The sequence below is a fragment of the Leiobunum rupestre genome, chromosome 8, assembly GCF_980474605.1.
Source record: "Leiobunum rupestre chromosome 8, qqLeiRupe1.1.hap1, whole genome shotgun sequence".
Classification (NCBI taxonomy): domain Eukaryota; kingdom Metazoa; phylum Arthropoda; class Arachnida; order Opiliones; family Sclerosomatidae; genus Leiobunum; species Leiobunum rupestre.
In genome coordinates, this window is record NC_143391.1 from 24,510,557 (window position 1) to 24,535,175 (window position 24,619).

Here is a 24,619-nt window from a genome sequence, read left to right on the forward strand (position 1 = left end):
ATATTCTATCTCCCTCTTGTCAGGCTAGTTAGTTGACAGCGCCTTAATGGGTATATTTCTAATTATATCCCGCTTTAATGCCATATTCAAGACGTTTGTCATTATCACTTATTACGTTACCAGCCGCCCAATTTTGTAATAATACCCGTACAATGTAATTTAAAATAATTATCCCCCACCCCTCCAAATGAAACTTCGAAGAGTTTCATGTTTCCCAGTCTCGTTACGAAAACGCGTTTTTGCGGATACCAATTTAATCGTAATATAATTTCCCTAGAGTATTTAGTATGTTGTTACGACGAAGTAATGAGGTACACCCCGAATCGGCTTTCAATTTTGTGAATCTATTTATTTTTAGTATTTACTACTGTACAAAGAGAACCATCTCCAATTTACTAAGGTAATTAACACGCTACTCTTTCGAACTCATCCCGAGAGTCGAGGTATTTCAAAATACATCAGCCTTGTACATTACGTAACTAACTGAACTCCTACGCGTTTTTAGTTTCCGCGTTGATTATTTTTTATTTCTTACAACTATCCAAAGAACTCACAGTGTTCTTAATAAAATGGGGGAGTATTTTGGTTTTTCGCGCTGCGTCCTTTCTCCTTATATAGCCAAAACCTTAGAGGGGGGGGGATTTGTGAACGGCCCCATATCCCCTTGTGAATTTCTACATCACGTTTTTTTTGCGTCTAAGCAGACGACACACCGACATTGACCGACTCAGACTGGCGCGGCCCGCGGGTTTCAAACGAAACTCTTTGCGTTCTTTTTCACTAAATTTAAGACGCCTACGCGTATAAAAAAATAATGAATTGTTAGTCGAATCGGCATAAAGAAATGAAGAAGCCACTTTCTCGGCGATTTTACTGGTGAGCTGTTGCATCCCAACTTTCGGCATTGACGGGAAATCGAGTTAGGCCTAACGCGTGTCGCCGGCGGCAGCGGCTGGCTCGCAACCCCGGCCATCCTCCCTTTCGGAAAATTCGTGAACCACGAATTAGAAAAAATCTTCGGAACGAACGGAGTTAACCGGTGATAAGTTTTTTATTCAGCCCACCGCCGAACGTGAATCATCAACCGCGTTCAATAAGTTCCTTTCGTTGGGGTAAAAAAATAATGTCGGACTCGGTTGAAATTTCGGTTGCCGATATTCAGGAAGAACCCTTCGAAACGGCTAAAAATGTCAACTTTAAAAGTCCAACGCCGGCTTCAGTCAACAACCACAACACTACCCCTACAGTGAGGAAATCACCTTCCGAGATCTTCAAAGAAAGCGTGAGTCACTATTATTTCTTTCGTAATGTACCACTTCGAAACGGATTCATCCCAGCCTGTCATTATCTGTCGGCAGGGTGGACGCGTTATGGAGTTGTACAAAATTGGGCAGCTGGTAACGTTATAATGATAAACAAACACAGACAGGTTAAGTGCCACGCGTCTAAATGTAAACGTGACTTTTGCCGCGTATAAAAGTTCGTTTAAAATCTACGTATGCAAATTAATTCATATTTGTTAAAAAAAAACCCCAAGAATTGAAAGAAATAAAGAAGGCCCCTGTCGCTTTTTAGTAGGAAATAATACCATTTCTGGTCGGCCTTGGGCAAAAGAAAAGATCTATCCATCATTGTTTTATTGCCTCCTTTTTTTATTTTCCGTACAAAGTAAGGAGGGAGGGGGTGGTGGCGCGAACCAGTCTCAAGTTCAGCAGTCGGCGAAATAGTTACACAATGCGGGCTCTGCCTAGGTCTATTTTGACGTAGGATGCTGGCGTTTGCACGGCGAACTTCAGCAAATAACGAGGCGAAGCTGGTGGAAAATATAGACGAATTCTTACGTGTTCTTCGGAAGGGGCAAAAAGGCCGGAGGATTTCCGCCCGACTATTAAACGAATGGAAATTCTATCCAACAATTCGCTATTGTCTAACCTTTTTTGTTAGCAGCTACTGTTTCGGTGAAGAATTTAAGCTTGGTGTACACCCTTTAAATTTTCTCGTTAAGCGGATTCAATATTATTTTCGTCGATAGCATTTACTCGTAACACTTCAATAACTGTTATCGCCTCTTTTAAATGTCGCTCGAACTTATGAGCTCGTACGAAACCGCGTATATTGACTTTGTACTTTATATATTAAAAAAAAAACCCTTTGAACTGAACACGAAACGATTTGAACGCCTAGTTTTTATCTCCTTTATAATTATCATTTATGGTAACCCATAGGTATGGACCAATAAATATTTATAATATGATATCGTGAAGTGGCTAAAATGACCCCCCCCCCCCCCCCCCGACGCGTGGAAATCTTTATAAAATCGGGCAATTTTTTTACATCTTACCCGGAGGTGTGCATCGTGCCCGCCGTGTATCGAAATTGCGGAAACTTCATTAATCACATTAATTCGACATAATAGGTTTTTGCTCTACGTATAGGCTACTGTTAATATTAATACACTCTTAAATTTATTATTTTTTTATCCGACAGATATTTTAACCCCTCCCCCTGAAAATAAAAAAATAAATCATGGCTTGAAATATGAAACTATTTTCCAACTCTTCAAAGGCAAAAAAAGCCGGTTTTTAATCTTTACTCTTCACGTTCACTAATAAAAAAAAACTATAAATTTCCCTCTCTGAAAGAAAAAAAGTGTAATTTTTACAAATATTTCTACCAATGGAAGCTCCGAACCCCCACGTTGAAACAAATTCAATGATGATTTTCCCCTCGTCCCTTAATCTTTACGTCACCGCCGAGCAGCCCGCTCAAAGGCAGCGACGAGGTACAGTTCTCGACTCTGAGCTTCAGTGTACCGTCCATTAAACGCGTGGCGCCTCGGTAACTTGGCGTGTAATTTGTTCCTCGGCCTAATTACAACTCTTTTAATTAATGCGACAACGTCGAAAATTCATTCCAATAATTTAAACTCTCGTACCAAAATGTAAATTTTATCATTGCACGTTGCCATGGCTCGCATGGCTCCTTGTCAAATGGAGTACTTTCTTCCGAAGTCACGATATTTGATAACATTTTGACCTATTTCGAGCACATTTTTCAGTTACAGACAGATAAATTTAATTTTAATCGTTTACTATTTTTCAATTCAAATTTAAATCTTTAATAGAAGTTATAGCAAAATTTTAATTTTTCTAAATAGGGTATATCCGGTGGATAGTTCTTATTTTCCGTAATTTTAATCGCATCGCGGTAGGCCGGTTTTTTATTAAAAAAATAATCAAAAGAAAAAATATTAAAATAATGATAAATTTGGGCCTCCTAAAATTCTTCCTTTTCAATCATGCCAGTAAATCCCGTAAAGATTTCAAAGATTCATTAATAACAATAATTAAAAACCTATTTTGTATAATACAAATATTTATGTCGAACACCTTCGGGGCTGACACGGGAAAAAATCTCGATAGAGGGCGGGAGGGTAGCGTAAGGAAAGAGGGAACGTCAAACGATTTTGTCTACAAGCCATAAAAAGTTGCGTAGAAAAACGCGCTATCATCACTTGTCTCTTCCCCACCTGATCCCATCACATTATACATCAACCATCATTCGAATTGATATAGAAAACGGGGGGAGGCCACCTTCGCTTACAAACTAGATATTTATCAATTCAATCCTGGTATAAATTCGCCCTCCAACTGCGTTATTATTATCTCAAAAGTACAGGGAAATTCGTAATTTACCGCGCTCCAGCTGGCATTTTTACGTCTTTCTGAACCGGTCTCTTTTATTAAGGAGATGTGAAATTCACCCTGTATCTATCTCGAGACTTTTTCGACCAATCATTTTTAAAAATATTATTAATGTAAAGGGCCTAATGGAACGTGTTTGTGGCTATACGGTTCTTATTACTCGGAATTCGATCAAATAGGCGCGAACAGGCCATATTAACCCCCTTTTAAACCCCCCATTCGCCTTTCTTTGAAAAAAGTTTCCTTTTTAAATTATTACAAAGGGGTGCCTTGCCGTTTGTTTTTTGAGTCCGGGCATTAACTACCGATTCAAACGGCGCGGACTATACTCGATTCCTAGCTTTGGTTTTAAATGTCGGATGAGTGCGCGGGTTACTTTTAAATCCCAGTTAATAGCCCCGACGGGAGGTATGGTAAGGGCCATTCTTCGTGACATCATTTCCGATATTTTCCCGCCCATATTCTCGCGCGACTCGGGCGCCGGAAGACTAGTTCGCAACGCGATTTCCGGTTTACATTTAATCCCGGTTTTCTGGATTTGGCGATACGATATTTAATATATCGGCCGGCCCGGGTTGAGATTTTTCTTTTAAGTGTCGCGTGCCAAAAAAAAACGGTGGTAAATTATTGCAGTCGGGTTTCGTTTTTAAATTCGCGTCGTTTTTCTTCCCGTCGCGTTTCCATTGTTTTCACGGTCTCGCCATGAATTCCAATAGTTATTCGTCGATAATGAACGCCTCCCCCGAAAAAACGCGCTTTGTGCCTTCGAAAATGTTCGTGGCTCGCACGACCAGCGCCTGGAGACTGTGGCGGATGATGTACGGCTCCGAGGAAGACGACGATGAGGTGAGCGCCGCGGATTCCACACGATTATTCATATTTATTACCCCCCCCCCCCCCATTCCCTTTCCGCCTACGCGTTTCCGTCTGGGTATACAGCCCCTGTTGAATCACCGCCCAGCTATAGAATGGAAATGGTGGCTAATTTGGTTGAATCGCGCGCCTTTTCCAACTTAATCCAACGACACTGAGACCTTTATTACTCGACCAAGTTTTTAGTGCCTACTCTGTAGTCCAGCATCATATTTTATAAACGACTGAAATGACCTTATACGCTTTAAATTTCATAAGGAATTTTCGTAGGCTTGGTTGGTTGGGAATATTTTTCCTGTCATCGTAAGTATTTAATATCTATCTTTTAAATAAGTATACTTCAAAAGTATACTTATAGCAATGTGACCATTCTCCCTTTTATTTTATAATTTTTCCTATATTTCAATGCTTTCCTTTATTTTTCTATAATTTAAGCATATTTTCTATATTTTCCTATAATTTAACCATATTTTCTATATTTTCCTATAATTTAACCATATTTTCTATATTTTCCTATAATTTAACCATATTTTCTATATTTTCCTATATTTAGGTATTATTATTATTTCGCGTGGTTTTTTCGAATTTCCCGCGTGCCTAGTTCGCTTTTCGTAATACAGATGTACTCAATCCCTTTGATAAAATGTAAACTGCTTCTCTAAAGAACTGCACTGAACGGAATTAAGAATATCGTCGCCTGCTTAAAAGAAGTTCCTTTTATATTAAAACAAATTTTAATTTTATTTATGCAAATTTTCCTATATGTTCCTATATTATCAAAGAAAATACTCCTATATTATCCTATAAATCGACTGTTGAATTTCCTATATTCCTATATATTTTTTTTGGTTTTTCAGTGGTCACCCTGCTATAGTTAGTGCAGAGAAAATATAAGTTCAAAGCTGGTTTCGCTGGAAATTCGCTCTTACTAGAACCCGCGACGGAACATGTTTCTCTTTTATAACGTAGATCAGACTAGTTTCTGAGTCCCTTTCTCACTTAAAATCACTTTTTTTAAATTCTGTCACTAAAAGTAACTTTTTCAAAAATTAGTCACTATTTATCGTTTTTTTTATTTTTGCGTGTTTAATGCTATTTCCCTTTAAAAACTGAAATGAACTCCGTGTGATTTAGCGAAAAGTAAATTATATTTTTAAAAATCCCGCAAATTACTAATTCTGTCGCTGGTTCATTTTGGCGCTGCAGCTGCGCTTGGAAGGAGCCTGAGCATTCGTCTGTTTGTGTGTTTTCGAGTGGCAAAGCATTTTTTTTAACTTTTAAAACCTTGTTTTTTTCTTTTTTAGTCACTTTTCATTCACTATCCAGTAATTATTTTTAAAATTGTTAGTCACTTAAATCATACAATTTTGCCGTGTGATTGAGCAACAGGCCTGTATAGATGAATATAAGAATATTATGTACTTCTGATCACGTGTAGTTTTAGCAATATCAAAAAAGGTTTTATGACCTAAAAAATATTTTACCCAGAATGTAAAAATTCCACTAATACATCTCGTGATATTGTATAAATTCGTAATTACAATACACCACGCAAATCGTGCATTAATTCGAAGAATTAATAGAAATATTAGCATCGCTATTAACCTTAGGTGATGGCGTTGATTATAATTGCTCGATTTCCCACGCCGGCTTTATTTGTCTATTTAAAAAGGGAAAGAGGAAATAAATGACGCGTGAAAAGAATTTTATTTCGCGAGGAGATTTTCACGGTGCTCGAAAGGAGGATGTCACGCCTTTTTAAAAATGAAGGGATGGCCGCGTAATGAAGACCGCGTTTAACGCCTGGGCTTTCATTAGGCGGCCGGACGAATATGAAAATATCGACGAAGATGGGCCAACGGGAGGGGGCTGCCAGACTCGGCAATCGTTTTATTATGCGTAATAAAATGGCCACTTTCCAATGACTTTTAGTACGCCTCTTCACCACACGTTCCCGACTTAAGGGCATACGCTTATTTTGCGGATCGGGATATTTTAGAGTGGGGGGGGGGGGGGCTACCTCGTTAAAAATCAATGCCCTACGTGATACGGATAGTCAGACTTTTTGGCAAATACAGTGATGCAAGAAAGTATTTATAGATACACTTGTTAGTTTATCGCGTGATTGTTTTGCGCATTTCGTGACCAAACGTACCGGTTTAAAAATCGGTAAATAAAATCAAACACTTGACCTCTCTTATAATTCAAATTTTATCCTCTAATAAATTACATTTGGTCAAACCTGAATGTGTTGCTAGCCCTCCTGAAGTAAAGAATTTACAGACTTGCCTATAATAATAACATTAATTTATATGCAGGGAACTACTAAAGTATAGCTATACACTGTAGTTAACAGTAGTTTCCAGGACAATACAAAGCACATGGTGACCACACCTCCCTATATTTTATGTTCCTATATTTTCAATGTGTTTCTGTAACTTCCCATTTTCCTTTGTGGAAATTTTCGGGTTTCATCTGTCGCAAATATGTCTTTTGATATCGAAATTTAAAAATATTTTAGAATTAACCAATTATTAAGCCAAATTCCAATATAAAATATGGAATTTCACTATGTTTTCCTAAATTTTTTATTAAATTTAGCATTTTTTTGTTATTTTTTAATGGAATTTATCCGATATTTTCCTGTAATTTTAATGGAATTTATCCGATATTTTCGTGTAATTTTAATGGAATTTATCCGACATTCGCTTTTACTTTGCAAAATATATATTTTATAAAATCCTATAAATACGTTAAAAGAATGAAATAAAAAATAATTAAGCAAATGAAATGCAAAACCCCATTTAAATAAATGACCGCCATGTTGACCATCTCGAGCTAGGTATAGTCGTTGTAAAAATAGTTTATTTTAAATTGTGACATCACCCTGTATACTGAAGGTTAAAGCTTATAGCTTTGTCGAATAATAATTAATTTCGAGACATGCATATAACTGACGCTTTTTATCACTGCCGGTTTTGGAAGCACGGAAAGCGATTTCTGACAAAATTTTCTTCACTCTTTCTGGCATTTTTATTAATATATTCCGCGCGATGTAAAGGCATAGAAAGAAAAAAACACTTCACACCTAAGGGGGTCTTAAATGTACTAGGTCTTACATTTTTCGAGGTATTTTTTTTTACTTTCAAAGCCTCCCCTCCCTCAGCCGCTCTTAGAGATTTTATCATTCGCTAATGGGGACTTTTTTTAATAAGAAGGTTAGCTTTCGTTGGTTTCTCGGGATCCGCAGACACCTTTTAATTCGTTTTAATTGAAAAGAAAAATTCATTTGAAAGAGTTCAATATCTCTTAACGTCGAGCGTTCGTTTGAAATAATTAAGTTTCGTGTTTTTTCCTGTCTTTGGTCGGGTCTCTTTCGCGTAATTATAGGTGAACGCGAGAATCGAAATGACACCTTTCGATCTGTCCCCGTACGTCGCGTCTAATAAATAGTTAAATACGCTATTTCCGAATCACTTCCGAAGATGCCGCGGGCCCGAATCCGATTTAGCCCCCGAGACGGTGTCGAAGCCTTAAAACCTAATATTCAAACTCGGGATTTTATTTTTTCTAAACGCGATTCGAAACATTTTATTGGACGATGAGGAATCTAATGATAATTATATGATTATACTCTTTGGTGGATTTGTCACCAAGTGATCGATTATACGGGCTACCCTGCTGGAATGCTTCCCTTTGAAGGCCTCCGTCTTTTGTATCTGGCAGTTCTTTGACTCGTACAATTTTTCTACGCTTAACGAAACGTATGGGACTAATTACTCCCTTCTAGCATATGTAACATAATTACTCATAAGTATGCCACTAGCTCTATTTATTCACTAACGGTTTGTTTCACAGATATTGCATCATCCGTACCCTACGTAATATTACCCTACGTAATATTTGACGTCATATTTGATGTCATCGAATCTCAAATGCCGATAATGCCGTCGTCCAATTAGCTCTACGTCTGATAAAACGACGGCCATTATTTTAGTAAACAAACCGGTTTGAACAACCAAGTCTTAGGAGCTAAAATGATCTACAAAGTTGATATGGGTTTTAATAACGCTGGTGGAATATCCCACTTCGACGACTTGTTCCATTTTCGGAAAGCGATCACTTATTTTTCATTTTCCCTAACCTTTTATTTTTCTAAATTACTCATTATTTAACTTCATCCGCACAAACCGAGTGAGTTTATAAATTTCAATAAAGCTACATTGGGCTGACTAAAATTCCGACGCAAAAAATTCCTTCTCAATTTCGAGGTTTTCCATTGGCTTAAATAAATATTTTACTAGCCAATAGTGCGACTCCCAAAATTACTAGGATGAATAAAAAGGTTAAAATCTAACGTAGTCCATCTTTTTACTGATTCGTGGTGAAACAAACCGTTAGTGAAGATTTTTGAATGGAATTAAGGTACAGTGGCATACTTATGAGTAATTATGTTACATATGCTTTTAGTATACCCTCATCGCGTTATTTTAAGGTGATAAATATCGCGGCTCTTTATGTTTTTTCTTTCCAGTGGCAGGGGTAGGAAGAGGGGCGTAATTGTAGCTCCAAGGTGGGCGATAGCCGAGGGGTCGGACACTTGCCATTATTTTGTACGGGATTTCGGGATTTCGTAGAGATTTTGCGATTTTATCACTACTTTTTGAAGTGATTTTGGGATTTCAATGTTAATTTACCATAGAGAGAGTTAAAAGATTTTGAGATTTTAGACAAAGTGTACGGGATTTTGGTAAATGTCCGACCCCTCGGCGATAGCCCTTGTTACATTTCGTTACTGGTTTTCTATACGTTTCATTGTTGCGTTTTTAGCTTGAAGGAAACTTACTTTTTTGCCTGTATGATTTTAAAAGTTCCTTTGGCCTTTTAAAATTTGATATTCGAATTTTGTAGCTCTTAGCTCTACGGTATATGTATCGGCTCTTAAGTTACCAAAGACCTCAACTCAACGACGCAAAAAAAAATTGAAACTTTGTAACCAAGGCTTTAGCTTTGAAGAAAAGAATCGACTGTTTTAGATGCAAAAATCTAGCAGCCTATTTTCTAAAATTCTAAACTGTAAAAAGGATATTTATAAAAATGCTCGTTCAATTTGAGACGTGGTATAGGTCAAGCTCGCTCTGAACGGGTTATAAGTAACGTACGCGAAACGACAAGGATAGATTCTTAACTCTCTTCTTACAAGAAAACAAGCCTTTTGCGTCAGCAAATTACAACACACTCGCGCTTCGAATCGTTTTCCAGGGTAATTTTTAAACTCATCTCTATTCTTAGAATTCGCGGAATACATCCATTATGATCGTAAAATTAAAAAACCAAATGTCCCGTTGGCATAGTGATCACGATATTGGCCCGTAACTGACGCGGCTTTTAGCCCCCTGTTTGTGTTGGGTAATAAATTCAGGCACGACAAAATATAAATAATTAAAAAAAAGGAAAAAGAAAATCTGAGGTGGCATTGAATGCGGGGAGAAGGTGACGGAGAGTTTAATGTTAAATCGAAGCCGATAAAAATCGTCCCGAAAATCGAGTTTTTTGCTGTTGATGGTGCGTCCGATCCCGCGATGTAGTCATCCGGGGCGCGCTTACACCTACGCAAGCTGAGAGCGTGAACGATAATTGATGGCTGTGTAATTACGGGCCGCCGGTTGTTTGGCTTATTAATTACCGCGAAAATGTGTCCCTCGTCGCATCACCTGCTCCGCCGTGAGATTATCAGCCCCCTTCCACGACTCTTTCTCCGCCTGTGTACGCCGCGTGCGCTGATTATATGTTTTGCCCTTTCGATGGTGCTGGCACGAAGCGCCACCCACGCGCGTGCGCTACACCACGATTCGATTTTCAGCCCGTTTTCATCAACCCCACCCTCTATTTCATTAAATTATTATTGCGTAAGCGCCGGCCCATTTGGCTAGTGAGAAGGTCTGTAAAATAATCGGTGTTACAGGTTTCTCGGCGTACAGGCAAACTGTAAGCAATCACCTATTCGGATGTCTTTTCCAGCCCGAGCTAGATTTGCCTTTTTACGGTTACGGATTCAACCCTTCTTTCATACCAGCGTGTATGGCTAGTCAATCGTATTTTCGTATTATGCAATTTTAAGTTGGCAAGCATTATGAAGCGTGATTCATTTTTCATCCGCAGTTGAACCTTTTCGTTTCTCTCCCTAATTAAGAACGATTTAGACAGAGAAAAATGGATGGAATTTCTTGTTTGTGATATTTTTGTTTTTAAGTTATCCATGGTTTTTCTCCTAAATGAACAAACTATATGGTCAGGAATATACCCAAAAATTGGTCAAGGATAAACTGGGAAAATCAGAGATTTTAGATACAAAAATTCAGTTGGTTTGATACAGTAAAATGGTATACGCTTTCTCGTTTTGATCAGCTCTTCTTACAAATATGTGGAAATGGTTTCTGGAAAACACCCCTAACGAGTGATATGTTTTTACAGTGAGCCTACTGCTAGTAGCTCTATAGGTGTTTCTATAAAATACGGGAGGTCACGTGTAAATGTTTTTTCTACGTCACTAGCTATAGTTATTGAAGATAGAGAGCGTGCGCTCGAGTCAATGAAGATTTTGGTATTGGAAGTCGACGTGCGAAACGCGCGTGCCAATAAAGCACTAAAAAGCTTAAGCTCGTGACGCGGGGAAAAACATTTTATACATTTAATTTTTTTATTGATTTATTTTATAGAAACACCTATTTACAAATTCCCATTACTACACACTCTTTTACGAAGTCGGCCATTTCATTACAGGCCTAATTTAAAATAGTACAGGCAAGGGCGCCTGCACGTGCTCATCAGCTCGAGACGTCGCGTACACTTGACCGCGCGAAGCGGCCTTGCACGCGCTATTTGAAATCAGACCTGTAATAAAATGGCAGCTCTCACAAATAAGGATATAAAAGAGTGTATAGCTAAAAACCTTGCCTAAGCGGTCCGGAGCTATACACCACTACCAACATTTTACGTTCATTCGCGGCAAAAATGAAGCTCGGGACGGTCTAAAAATGTTCGTCTATAATTGCTTTGTACCGCGTAAGGTTTCAAATGTATAACCGTATCCCACCCAAAGGAACTAATTATTATTTTTCGTTAAACAAATTTTATTCCATCGTAAAACTTTCTCCCCATGGTGACGCGCCGTCTTCACGTTTTCTATTTATTAGCACCGTCAAAATAGGAAATTGATAAAAGTCTGCTAATGTAGGATGGTTGGTAATTGGAAACCAAGGTTAGTAATCGAACGCTGGTCCCACTGCTTTTACGACAAAAGGTATCACGAACGACGAGCCAGATACCAAGGATATCCATTTTTCCTAAAGCCACTATAAAAAATAAAAGGGGGAATAAGATTTCGCAAAATTGTCGTCAGACTTATTTAAAATTCGCGTAAAAGTACGCGTTCAACGTTTTACGATTTTGTCTCCGGTTACGACAGTTTCAATGACGAAACGGCCAAAAAAAGGCTTCGAACAATGAAGAACCTTGTGAATTTAGCGTGTACCCGATAAAGAATCGACGTATGTTTTGCATATACAGTTTTCAAAATGGGATCTTTTCGAGATCGGGACTCGGTAATAAACACGATATATTCTGACCTAAGCGCAACGTGGGTTGAGTTGGGGAAGACATTCCTAGACTCGAGATTGGGTGCTGACTGCGTCTATATGGGTGGTTCTATATGCCCGGGTCAGACGAGGTCAACTTCGCGATGACCCCTTCTTATTTACCTTAAAGGCTAATCACGACTGCTAACTCCGAGTCACGCGCTGATTTTTTATACATTCAACCAAATAATAGGGTATATTAGTTTCTATCGTTAAATTGTATGCCTTATTTTTTATTTATGAAGTGCGGGCCCTGAGTAACAAGCGTCCTATAATTGACGTACACGTTGTCTGTCTTTACTACCAGATATACAATTTATTTCTGGATTAAGCCAACATTTTTGCGATCTCTGTTGATGATTGCGTTTTCGTTCACAAGCTCCACAAAGAGTTAGCGTGAGCCGATGAAGAAAATTTCTGGTTATTCTCCAAAAAAAAAACCATTGCCTACTCCAAAATATGTCAATATGCATTAATAAAAGTATTTAATATTATTATTATCATTTAGTTTTTGTAATCAAATGATGTGTACGAAAATTATTAAAATCAGCCGTTCTTTCAACTTGGCCAACAAAATCGTTTGTTTGGTATGACCAACACGTTGTAAAAATATTTTCCGAATTCACAGCTAGCAAATTGGTTTGCGGCCCCTGTTTTCCCACAGTGTTTTAGTTTTCCCCGCGACGACTTGTTTGGTGGAAAGGCTTAACTTTAATTAGTGTAACTAGCGAGAGATAGAAAAAGGAGAACGTCGTGTTCGCCCAAGCCTTTGCTATTATTTTTGTAATCGCCGTTTTGCCCGTATAAGGAATTGTAGAGATGTTTCTTTTTTATGCATCTTTACGGTGACGTCATTCGTAAAGACGAAAACGTTCGCGGTGATGCAATATCGTTTTCTTTTTTATATTTCGAAATTGAAAAGTGCGAACGGAGCTAACGTTGGGGCTAAATTGTAGATGGTAGTGTAGACCTAAATGAAACTGAAATCGAAACGGTTTTTCGTTATTTTTTTGCGAGCCTGTTTTCGTTGCAGTTTAGGCTATAGTTTTTCAGTGAGCGGCTGGCCTATGCTAATAATATAAATTACGGAACGTTGGGTTGATGGATCACTACCGCTTCTTCCATAGATGGACCAAGTGTCAAAAACGTCCTTCTATTTAATGAAATTAGGTCCGACCCGGTTTACGCGAATCTAGGTCCTCTAGATGTTATTCAAAGAAAAGCGCCAGTCAGTGAGAGAGTCGCGACTTTTTCTTCTCGTAAACATTCGAGAGATTTATTCTTAAATATGGGCATGGAATTGTTCGCATTTGTGATTTTTTTTAACATCCCTACAGTAGGTCGAGGTTCACCGAATAGTCTTGACAAAAGTAAAACGGGGGTGTAGTTTGTATCCATTTCGTAAGTCGCACATTCCAATTTTCTAGTACCGGTTGCATTCTCATTAATAGCCTACATATTACAATTTCTAAGAGAAATATTCAGACACAAAGAAAGAGAGTTTGCTTGAAAATAATTTCTTATCGTAAATTAATTTTAATTATTATCAGTAACTAATTTTGATACCATTTTCGAGTTAATAAGTCCCTGCAGAAATATAATATACCACAGCGGAATTTCGGACAAATTTTTGAGGCCCCAAAAATATTCTCCTTAAAAACAAGTAAAATTGGCGGAGAAAAATTTAAAATATTTGTAATAAATCTCTCCCAAATATCTATCAAAAGCGGCGCTTTTGTAGGAGGTGGGGTTTCGCAATTTGAACCCTAGATGTCGATAGCGAGCCTACTTCCGCGAGCCGCTTTCTTTCTCCCCTTTGAAAAGCGAGCCACAGCGATAAAGATTTACAGTTTTTTTTTTAGTTATGAAGTCTCTCCTAATTACACATTTTCTCTAATAGCTCGAAGCGTTTATGATAATTTGTTCCAAGTTACCCAACTAACTGAGGTCTAATTAATATTTTTTCGCGTGGCCGTATAACCGAAGAATAATAAAACTATCAAGGGAGGCGGAGACAATTCGGGGATCAAACTAGAATGGCCAGTATATTACCGTTTCCGACGCGCAGTTCCAAAAAAAAAAACCTTCGTTTCGTAAGAAATACATTAATATACGGAGATTCCGAGTCTCGATTAGTCGCGTACTGCATTTTTGCGAAACAGAATGGCTACCGGGCCCATAGGGCTTCTTCCTTCATTCTGAAAAGAACTTTCATATATCAACTTTATTTTTTATATTTTAAAAAGTTCTTAACTTGTTTAATATATTTGACACTAATATTGGACTATTTTACTACTTCGCTAGTACGCGAGGCTAATCTGTTTTAAACGTTTTCGCGTAATTTAATCTGTTTTAAAATTGGTTTAAATTTTAATTTAAATCGAAAAATAATAATGCACGACTTTTTTAAATTATTGGTTTAACGATTTAAAAGTAATTTATTTAATTCTTCTATTTATTTACAAAAAAAATTTCCGTAGCAACGCCAATTCAGAGTAAACCAAATTATAAATACTAATTAAATTTAATTAAGATAAGTTTACATTACCGCTCAAATTATTATTCAATTTACCGGAAAAATACATAATGTGTTTTTATTTAAATCAACCACCCAAGAGAAGACAATGCGCCCTTTCGTAGCTTGTGTATATTTGGCAACGCCAAGTTACCGAATCAGCTGAAGATAAATGTCAAGTTTTAAAAGAGGGGTAATTTTTCACGAAATCCGTCCACCCCGTTTACAAAGTAGGGATAAAAAGAGCGGAGAAGAGGCCGCTAAAAACGCTAATAATATTTTAGCCGCGAACGAGACAAAAAGGGTTCCCATTTTGTACCCATCCCAAAATGTAATCCACACTTTAATCTTCGTCGCTGTTTAAATATTTACGCCCATCCGATATAGTTTTTATTTCGCCGGCCCAAACTGTTTCTGATACATACGTACGATGTCGCGTGTCGATGACGCCCTGAGACATTTTTTTCCTCCTTTTCAAAAAGAAAAAAATCCCATCTCGTTCATTGGGGCGAAGCGGGAGTTTGGCCTCTTCGGGGGATCAGCGTCTTTCATCCCGCTCTTCCTTCTCTCCGCTCCCCAGCATCTTCTCAATCCTTTTCGCCATCCCTTTTGCACGTGTTGCGATACGTCGCTTCTTACTCCTATTAAAAACGGGGAGAATCGGCCGAAAATGCTCCCTAGGATTTCCACGTTATTTTAAAACGGTTTGTTCGACTCGCTCTCGCTATATGTGTTTGTTTTTTTTTGTATTATTTTTCCCCACCGTTTACCGAAATATTTCGTCGTAAATTAACGCGATCTTTTCTGGTGGTGCACACTATGTTTACCTATACTTCCCCGACGCAGTGTCTACAATAAGCGCCCCGAAAGTGTTTAAAAGTTTTCGCCAAGATCTTTCCACTCGTTTTCGCTTTGGTTTTGGAGCGTTCATTCTCGGGAAAACTTTGGAAGCCCGTTTCGAAGCTAGTTTTCGGGGAAAAAAGATGCTATCTCCGATAAATCTAAAATCTTCTACCGTTTGCTAATAACGGTTTGGTCGTTAGTATTTTGTCGTTAGTGGCCAGCCCTAATGTGTTGTCTGCGACCGGCGGCGCAAGCCATTTTCAAAAGACTGGTAAGCCGCTTTATAATAAAAAAAGAACCACTATTGCATGAATGTAAGTTTTCACGCGTCTCCCGCGATTGGTCGCTCGGTTTGTGACGTAGTTAATTGAAGAACCATCGCGTATTACGATTCTTCATTTTTATCCGCTACGCGCGTCTTCGCTCTGAGTTAACTCTCGTAAATAGCCGACTGGATTTTAAGTTTGTTTCAAAGGCGATTTGTATTCGTGTCTACGTTTAGTTAACCCCGTTACGAAACACCAATAACATTAATGGTTATTTTATTTTCGAAGTGGCGTTCGCGAATCGGAGGTTAAAGTCCTCCGAAAGCGCGAACTATTTTTAAGCCTTCTTACCGTCCCGAAAACGTCGTTTTCTGTCGAAAAAGGGCGCGCGTATACCCACTCGGCGTAAATGGTGTAAAAATCCCCTCATAGCCGGCTAATTCCTAATTTTAGAGTGTTTCGAGGGCTACGATAAGGGAGAATCGCATCCTCGCGGCGTCCCCTGCAGAAGAGGGGATCATCCGGAAGTGGAGACTCGGGAGAAACAGACATCGCTCTCAACTTCTTACGCCTCATTTATCGTAGAAATACGCGTACTGCGGGGTTTATTGCGATTGTAGTCTCTTTGGTTCATTTGGAAAATGCCAAGTGTTCCCTCGCGTACTTTCAAATTTTTTGTTACGTAATCTATACTCTAAGACAGTGGTTTTCAACCTGTGTACCGTGGAACCCTGGGGGGTTCGGCGAGATGACTCCTGGGGTTTCGCGGAAACATTAAAAAAATATATAAAAGGGTTAAAAACCCAAATAACAAATTTATCTAGCCTATTCTACTTCATATTTGTTTTGATTAATAAATTTATAATTCTGCAGTTTTGTTTATAATTTTAAATATTATTATTATAAATATTTTTAATGAATAAACTATTATTATAATTTATTTTTAATGAATAAACTATTATTATAATTTATTTTTAATGAATAAACTATTATTATAATTTATTTTTAATGAATAAACTATTATTTATTTTTAATGAATAAACTATTATTTATTTTCAATGAATAAACTATTATTATAATTTATTTTTAATGAATAAACTATTATTATAATTTATTTTTAATGAATAAACTATTAGTTTATTCATTAAAAATAAATTATAATAATAGTTTATTCATTAAAAATAAATTATAATATTATTATAATTTATTTTTAATGGATAAACTATTATTATAATTTATTTTTAATGAATAAACTATTATTATAATTTATTTTTAGTGGATAAACTATTTATTTTTAATGAATAAATTATTATTATAATTTATTTTTAATGAATAAATTATTATTATAATTTATTTTTAATGAATAAATTATTATTATAATTTATTTTTAATGAATAAATTATTATTATAATTTATTTTTAATGAATAAATTATTATTATAATTTATTTTTAATGAATAAATTATTATTATAATTTATTTTTAATGAATAAATTATTATTATAATTTATTTTTAATGAATAAATTATTATTATAATTTATTTTTAATGAATAAATTATTATTATAATTTATTTTTAATGAATAAATTATTATTATAATTTATTTTTAATGAATAAACTATTATTATAATTTATTTTTAATGAATAAACTATTATTATAATTTATTTTTAATGAATAAACTATTATTATAATTTATTTTTAATGAATAAACTATTATTATAATTTATTTTTAATGAATAAACTATTATTATAATTTATTTTTAATGAATAAATTATTATTATAATTTATTTTTAATGAATAAACTATTATAATTTATTTTTAATGAATAAACTATTATAATTTATTTTTCATGAATAAACTGTTATTATAATTTATTTTTAATGAATAAACTGTAATTATAATTTATTTTTAATGAATAAACTGTAATTAAAATTTATTTTTAATGAATAAACTGTAATTAAAATTTATTTTTAATGAATAAACTGTAATTAAGATTTATTTTTAATGAATAAACTATTATAATTTATTTTTAATGAATAAACTGTAATTAAGATTTATTTTTAATGAATAAACTGTAATTAAAATTTATTTTTAATGACTAAACTATTAAAATTTATTTTTACGAATAAACTATTGAAATTTATTTTTACGAATAAACTATTGAAATTTATTTTTACGAATAAACTATTGAAATTTATTTTTACGAATAAACTATTGAAATTTATTTTTACGAATAAACTATTGAAATTTATTTTTACGAATAAACTATTGAAATTTATTTTTACGAATAAACTATTGAAATTTATTTTTACGAATAAACTATTGAAATTTATTTTTACGAATAAACTATTGAAATTTATTTTTACGAATAAACTATTGAAATTTATTTTTACGAATAAACTATTGAAATTTATTTTTACGAATAAACTATTGAAATTTATTTTTACGAATAAACTATTGAAATCTGAGTTGGTATAAACTGTTTCTACAATGAGTTTTCCTCCAGTTTAATTTTTGATACTTATTAACTACCATAGTATAATATAAGTTTAATCCCAAATGCAATTATTAATGCAATTAGTTAGTGGTATTATTTATTACAAGGTCCAACAAAGTTGACCATTTCGACTACCGTCAACGCTTCAAAAGCGTTAATTCGCTTTTTTGTTTAAAAATGTTATTACTAAAGGGTTCGCCAAAAAAAGCAGAAGCTCCCTTCAAAAATAAAGATATTTTATACGATGTTTTACGCTCACCATCTAGTTCCAACAAATGGAAAATGCAGTAAATTAAAGATTTAAAAACGGTGAGTTTTACAAGTAACAAACCTAAGCCTAAAGCTTGTTTTCCACTAGCGCGCGTCATAATGTTATTTTCTTTACGCGCGTAAAAACGTTTGAACGTTTCAAAGCTGAGAAACGCGTCGTTGCGCGCGCTAGTGGAAAACAAGCTTTATAGGTATTTACCCGTTTTTTACGCGCAATCCGTCAGGGATTTGTGTGTACTGGGCCCACGTACAGTGTAGCCGATACCGCCGCTGCCGTATTCCTTAAACTCTACAACAATTAGGTCTAGAAGGGTCAGTGATATGTCAACCGAAAGCCAATAAACCTTCCCCACGGTAGCCCGTTATAATTTTTTGGGAATCGGAGAACAAGAAGTTAATCATTTTCCCATTTTAGTGGTTTTTGGCGATTTTTGCCTTAAAAGTTACATTTTTTTTTTAAATTAAGAGCGACTTGGTTGAATATTATATTTTTAGTTAGTACTAATCATTTCTGAACTACGTTTTCGGTTGGATTTAGAAATTTTAATTTTAAGTGAGATTTCTGCCCAATTCACGTACCAATTGTTACAGGCGCCATCTAACTCGTTCGCGTTTCGTTACCTTATTTACAAAACCAAGTAACTCGAAAAATTCGGTTTGTCTAGAAATTAATTTAAATTATCGTTTCCGCGTTTCGCTACCTTAGTTAACTCGAAAAATTAATTTTCGATAAAATTCCTCTTGGTTTTATTAAGTTAATGTACAAGATGATTGAAAATTTGTTCAAATGTAAATTTAATATTTGAAATATAGTTATAACATCGGGGGGATTGTGTGTACTGAAATGTCAGTGACATCTTGTTTTTTTTTTGTTTTTTTTTCAAAATAATTAATAATAATAATAAGAATAAGAATAATAAGAATAAGAATAATAATAATAATAATAATAATCAGCTAGGCTAATAGCAAATGGTTTCGCGGCACACAGTTTGGGAACCACGGCTCTAACATTGAACCGTTTTCAATAAATATGTCCCGAACGTTTCCCTTCTTTCTACGAGGGTGTAAAGAACTGTTTGCTTATTTAGTAAGAAAATGGGATGGTATTTGGTTGTTATACAACTGCGCAATAGAAATATCGCGTAGACACGGCGATACTGAAGGACAAATTGCAGGCTCGAAAGCCCCGAATTGACTTGGTATCGATTGATAAATATTTGAGTGGAAGGTTAAGCGACGATACGATAATTCCTACGAGTCTAGGCGTTGACGTTCGGGCTGAATCTCTTCTCGCGCCTCTTTGACTGATTTGTTGGCTCGTCTACTTGCACCTTCCATTTGTACCGTTTAAATAAACTTGTTTGCGCAATTTGGCGGCGAGGGCCATCTCGTCGGAGCCAGCCTCTCGCGATCCATCCATCTTTTCGCCAGGCCCCCGCCACGTTCTACTTTTGGAAACGGCGTATTTTCGCGAAACCCGCCCATTGTCGTAAAAGAATCGTTAACGCGCTGGTCTGTTTTTCCGGTCGACGATAAAGCCAGGGGTAAACCCCAATTTCTCGCCGTTAAACCTATTATTTTAGGAGTTCCTCTTCTCGTTAATCCGTTTTATACAGCGCCTCTCTCTCTCTCTCTCTCAGACGCGCGCGGCCACATAATCTCCCCGATACAAATGAGAACAAAGCAGCGCTCACAATATGATCCGCGGGGTCGTTAAAAATTAACGATGTACGCGACCTTCGCTTAGACGTACGGATAGTATTATTTCTTCGATATTGGTTTATTTCCTACAACCCCCGAAGTTTGGTGGTCAAAATTTTTGGATTTCTTTTTTTTACTTTTAACCTCGATTTTAACGGTCGGTCAAATGCCATGACCTTCGTAATAAACCACGTGTTTCTTGTTTTGTTAATTCCTGGGCAGATTACCCCACCTTATTCACCCTACCGCCTTTAATTTTGATCATCTTTGGTCATTTTCTATTCGGAGGCTGAAGAACAACTGTTTTTCGAGAACTAAAATTTTACCCTTTCAATTTAGTAAATCATGGACGTATGATTCTATTAAAATATATGAAAAAATACTGAAAACGATGGACTAGAGAAATGGGTATTATACGTTCTACTATTTATCTACAAAATGATGTTAAAATGGTATATCCACCTCAATTCCTTAAAAATAAAGCTTTGGTATGAAAATAGGTGTCAAGGCAAAATTTAGTATAACCACGATTTTAAACCACCTATGGACTGCATTGTAAAGGATTATATAATTAGCGAATAAGTAGATTAGTCCATTATGAAAAGGGATAATAAAGCTAAACCCTAAACAAATTTGTTTAGGGTTTAGCTTTATTATCCCTTTTCATAATGGACTAATCTACTTATTCGCTAATTATATAATCCTTCACGATTTTAAAGAACGATTCTACGTATCATTCTAAAAATACCGAAATCGGTTTCTACAGCCAACTTTTGACCAAAAGTGGGTTCTATTTCACGATCAGTTTATCCGCAGTTCGTTGGTGTACTCTGGGGTAACCGTCACTAGCTTTACGGCTCGTTCAGTATCATATGAAGTGGAGAAAACATATGGCGAGCATCTAAATTGAGAACTGAAGTGCGCGACTCGTTGTTAAAAGTTTCGAAACAGTCGTTACACGAGATTTATCTTTAGTTTATCGATGACGCGTGAAAAATAGCTCCTTGGTTTTTGGGGTTCACTTTGTCGGGTTAATTAAGAACTAGGCGCCTAAGCGTTTTTCCTCGCTTAAATGCTCCGCTTTTTTCATCCCGTTATCGATTTTATGACGGCTATGCTTCCCTCTATTGGCGAAATAAGTCGCACGATGTTCTTTTTTTTCGTCTGAAGATGGCAGCACGTTCTCTACGTTGTTGTTGATTATTTTTACGTAATCGGTTCCCCCGAATTTTACAATTTTAAACCGGAATTAGAAGATATAGAAGAATAAAAAATAGGGGAAAAGCGACTTCCCGCGTCCTCTGGTTTTTATATTATGGCGGTTTGATTAGATTGGAGTTCCATCATTTTAAGTAGACCTTTTCCATATTTGAAGTTGTAAATTTGTTTAGAACGTAATGAATTAGTCGTTCCTAAGTAGGCCATTTCTCCCGTGTTAAGTTAAACGCATTCCATTGGGTACTTTAATCTACCGGAGGGCTTTTTAAAAGTTGTCAGTCGGCTTTATTTGATATGGTAAAGTACTTTTTTTCCGTAGGCTTTTAGGGTGGTATTCTTTAGGATCACAAGGCCTAAATATTTTCCAACTGAGTATGTCTATTTGAAAACGTTATTTGTTAAGCTATACGCGTATTCTCAAAAATTATATAAATACTTTTGTTTTAATATTTTATGAGGTGCATTACGTAATATTTCTCACGAATTTTGTTGGATAAATTTTAGAAAATGATTTCCAAACAACACACCAGGCTCGCAAAATTATTACAATATAATACGACGAATAAGAAATAACCCTCGTTTTTTCTCGAACTAATGGTAATTCGTGCTGTTAATAAATTGACCTTTTTATCCGTTCAGTCAGTAATGGGGGAAATTCTAAAATAAAGTCACGAAATCGACCATCACGATCTGTATTGAAATTCTCGCTCGGAAATGAACTAAAGAAGGTGAACACTTTAATATACAACGTACTTATGATCGAGTAAATATTTAAAATCGGGGCTTTAGCGACATTTTCCTGGGAGTAAAGCGGAAAAGGCATCTCGTTGCGTCGGTGTCCCGGAGGCGGTTCGCTATTGATCTTCCGTTATTAAGCGAAACACCTGTTGCTTCTTGTATATCTAACACTCTAGGGCGTTTTCAGGGTCTTATATCCGCGCCCGTCTCCCGATAACGGCCTATTCTTCCGGATTTCTGCCTTATCTCGGCCACCCCTTTCACCGTGATTTTAATCATTTCGATTCGCCGATACCTCTCCACTTTGTTTCGGCCCGGTTTGTAATACAAGCGACAACCTAACTCGGGTGCTTGATTTCGCGGCTTAAACGTCTCTAGCGTTTTTTTTAAAATATATGTAGTAGGTTATGTCGCTAAATTCGACGCCGAGTTAGTTATATTTTACACACACCGACATGGTACGTATATTTTCCCATTGTCAGCAGGGTTGCCACGGTGCCTGGAAAACCTCGAATATGGGTCTAAAAGTCAGGGAAATCTTTTTTAAAATATAGGTTAAAAATTACAAAATTATGGTACAAAATAAGTCAGGGAAAATCTCCGGAGATTTTCAGGAAAAACCTGTGAAAGTCAGTAATTTGAATCTTAAAAAATATATGGCCACTCTGGTCAGTTTCGGGGGAGGGTGGAAACTGAGTTTTAGGCTCGCGGAAAAATTAATTCTCAATTGAAAGTGGAACCTCGTAATACGAGTACATCACAAGCTACCTCCGACTTTGTCCTCTGATAATATTAGTTGAGTATCTGAGAAATATTTGATTTGATTAAATTCTTATAAACCGCGTGATAGTCGATGAAGTTGAAAGTGGCGACTGAGGAGGAAGTGAACGCGGCGCAATTTCGGCCTTCTCTCGTATTCGCGCGTAAACACCGTCCCGTTCGTACTCTTATATCCTTCGGAGATATGGTTATATAGATGAAAATATCGCGTGGCCGTATCGATCCAATCCTTTTAACCTGGCGAGGTAATCTTATACAATATTTTCTCTCTCGCTATCAGCCTCCCCCTGATATTCTTACTCCGTCTCTCGCCAGGTAGCGCCGGGGTCCCGGTCCCTGGACCCTCATTTTTTACGTTACCCGCGAGACAAAGTCGCGACCATTTGTCATAGTATCCGTGACGTTGCCAAATAGCCATTTCCATCGTTCCACCCCTCCTTTCTCGTCGCTCGCTCCTTCTCGCGGTAGTTTTTTCTTCCCGGAGCGCGGCATGATCATTCCCGGTGCCTGGAAATAGCGATGCTGGCCGAGCCGTTCCGTCCCCCGCCTCGTCCAGATACAATCTCGTTGTTTCCCGGCTACGTCGATCGAGCGTCGTCATCTCCCCTTCCATTAATTACTCCCCTTATTTCATTTATACACTCTTCGAACGTCGATCGGTGGTAGTAGTTAAATTTCGCGCTATCATGCCTCTGGGCTCGCGTCCCACCGTACGAGACTGCGACAATGACAACCACTCGTTCTCGGTTCCCAACAACGGCCAGTGGAGAAGACCCAGTTTGGGACCCAAACCCTACTCCAGCGTGTTCCAAACTCCCACCAAATGGCCCCAGAGTAAATGGTCGTGGTCCTCGCCGCCGGTTAATTACTGGAGTTCGTCTTCGCGCTACCCTCACTATCTTCACTCCGCTTATAGTTTATCGCAACGAAGAAACGTCGACGTGAGTGTTCATCCGTAATTCCGACTCATTTAAATTGGCCTATTTCTAAGCCGTTCTATTTTTGTGGGGGAATGTTTGGTAGGGGGGTTAAGGTTCGTCTAACCCAGATTCTTCGACACTTGGCGGGACGAGAAACGCGTTGGGTGGTTTCCGAGCTTAATCACAGTCTCGTTAAGTACAGCGCGCGTATGCAAGGTGCTGGATTTACGGAAATTGTTTTGTCCCACTTTGGTACCGCGCCGGGATTATTTAGCGTGCCGAGAGTGATCGGTGGCACTCGCCCAGTTTTTTGCCGGTAAACACTGGGTCACGGACATTGTTTCTAGCCTTAGCCGCGCCTCTAAACCGAAACGTAGCGTGCGAATGTCTAGAATAGTTCAGTGGAATTACCCGCTATTCGGGCTTATTCCCGTTTTGGGTGTCGAGAAAGGTCAGCCCCGCGTGTTCCCTTTCCGACAACGCGATCGCGTTTCACGCTCGATAATTTATTTTAGATGTTTTTTAATATTGTTTACCAACTAGTATTGAATAGCGTCTTCTTTATTACAGGGTGTACTTGTGCAAGAAATAGACGAGGGTCAACCGTGCTTAAACTGTCGAGACAAATGTCCAGGATTCAGTCCGCACATATGGAGG

General features: G+C 36.9%; 1 protein-coding gene across 2 annotated transcripts in view; it reads left to right on the plus strand.

Moving 5' to 3' along the window:
• The first annotated feature begins 723 nt into the window (after nucleotides 1-723).
• The window catches only part of Lmpt (four and a half LIM domains protein limpet), a 59,727-nt gene continuing 35,831 nt past the window's right edge, over nucleotides 724-24,619 (plus strand). Inside the window, exons 1-2 of one of the 2 annotated variants that reach the window (XM_090156507.1) lie at nucleotides 724-1,282; nucleotides 24,533-24,618. In XM_090156507.1, coding sequence (XP_090012633.1) covers nucleotides 1,124-1,282; nucleotides 24,533-24,618 — 245 coding nt within the window. In that variant the 5' untranslated portion in view covers nucleotides 724-1,123. Of the gene's footprint in view, nucleotides 1,283-4,418; nucleotides 4,551-24,532; nucleotide 24,619 lie in introns of those variants that run through there. The other variant, XM_090156508.1, reaches the window with a different exon arrangement.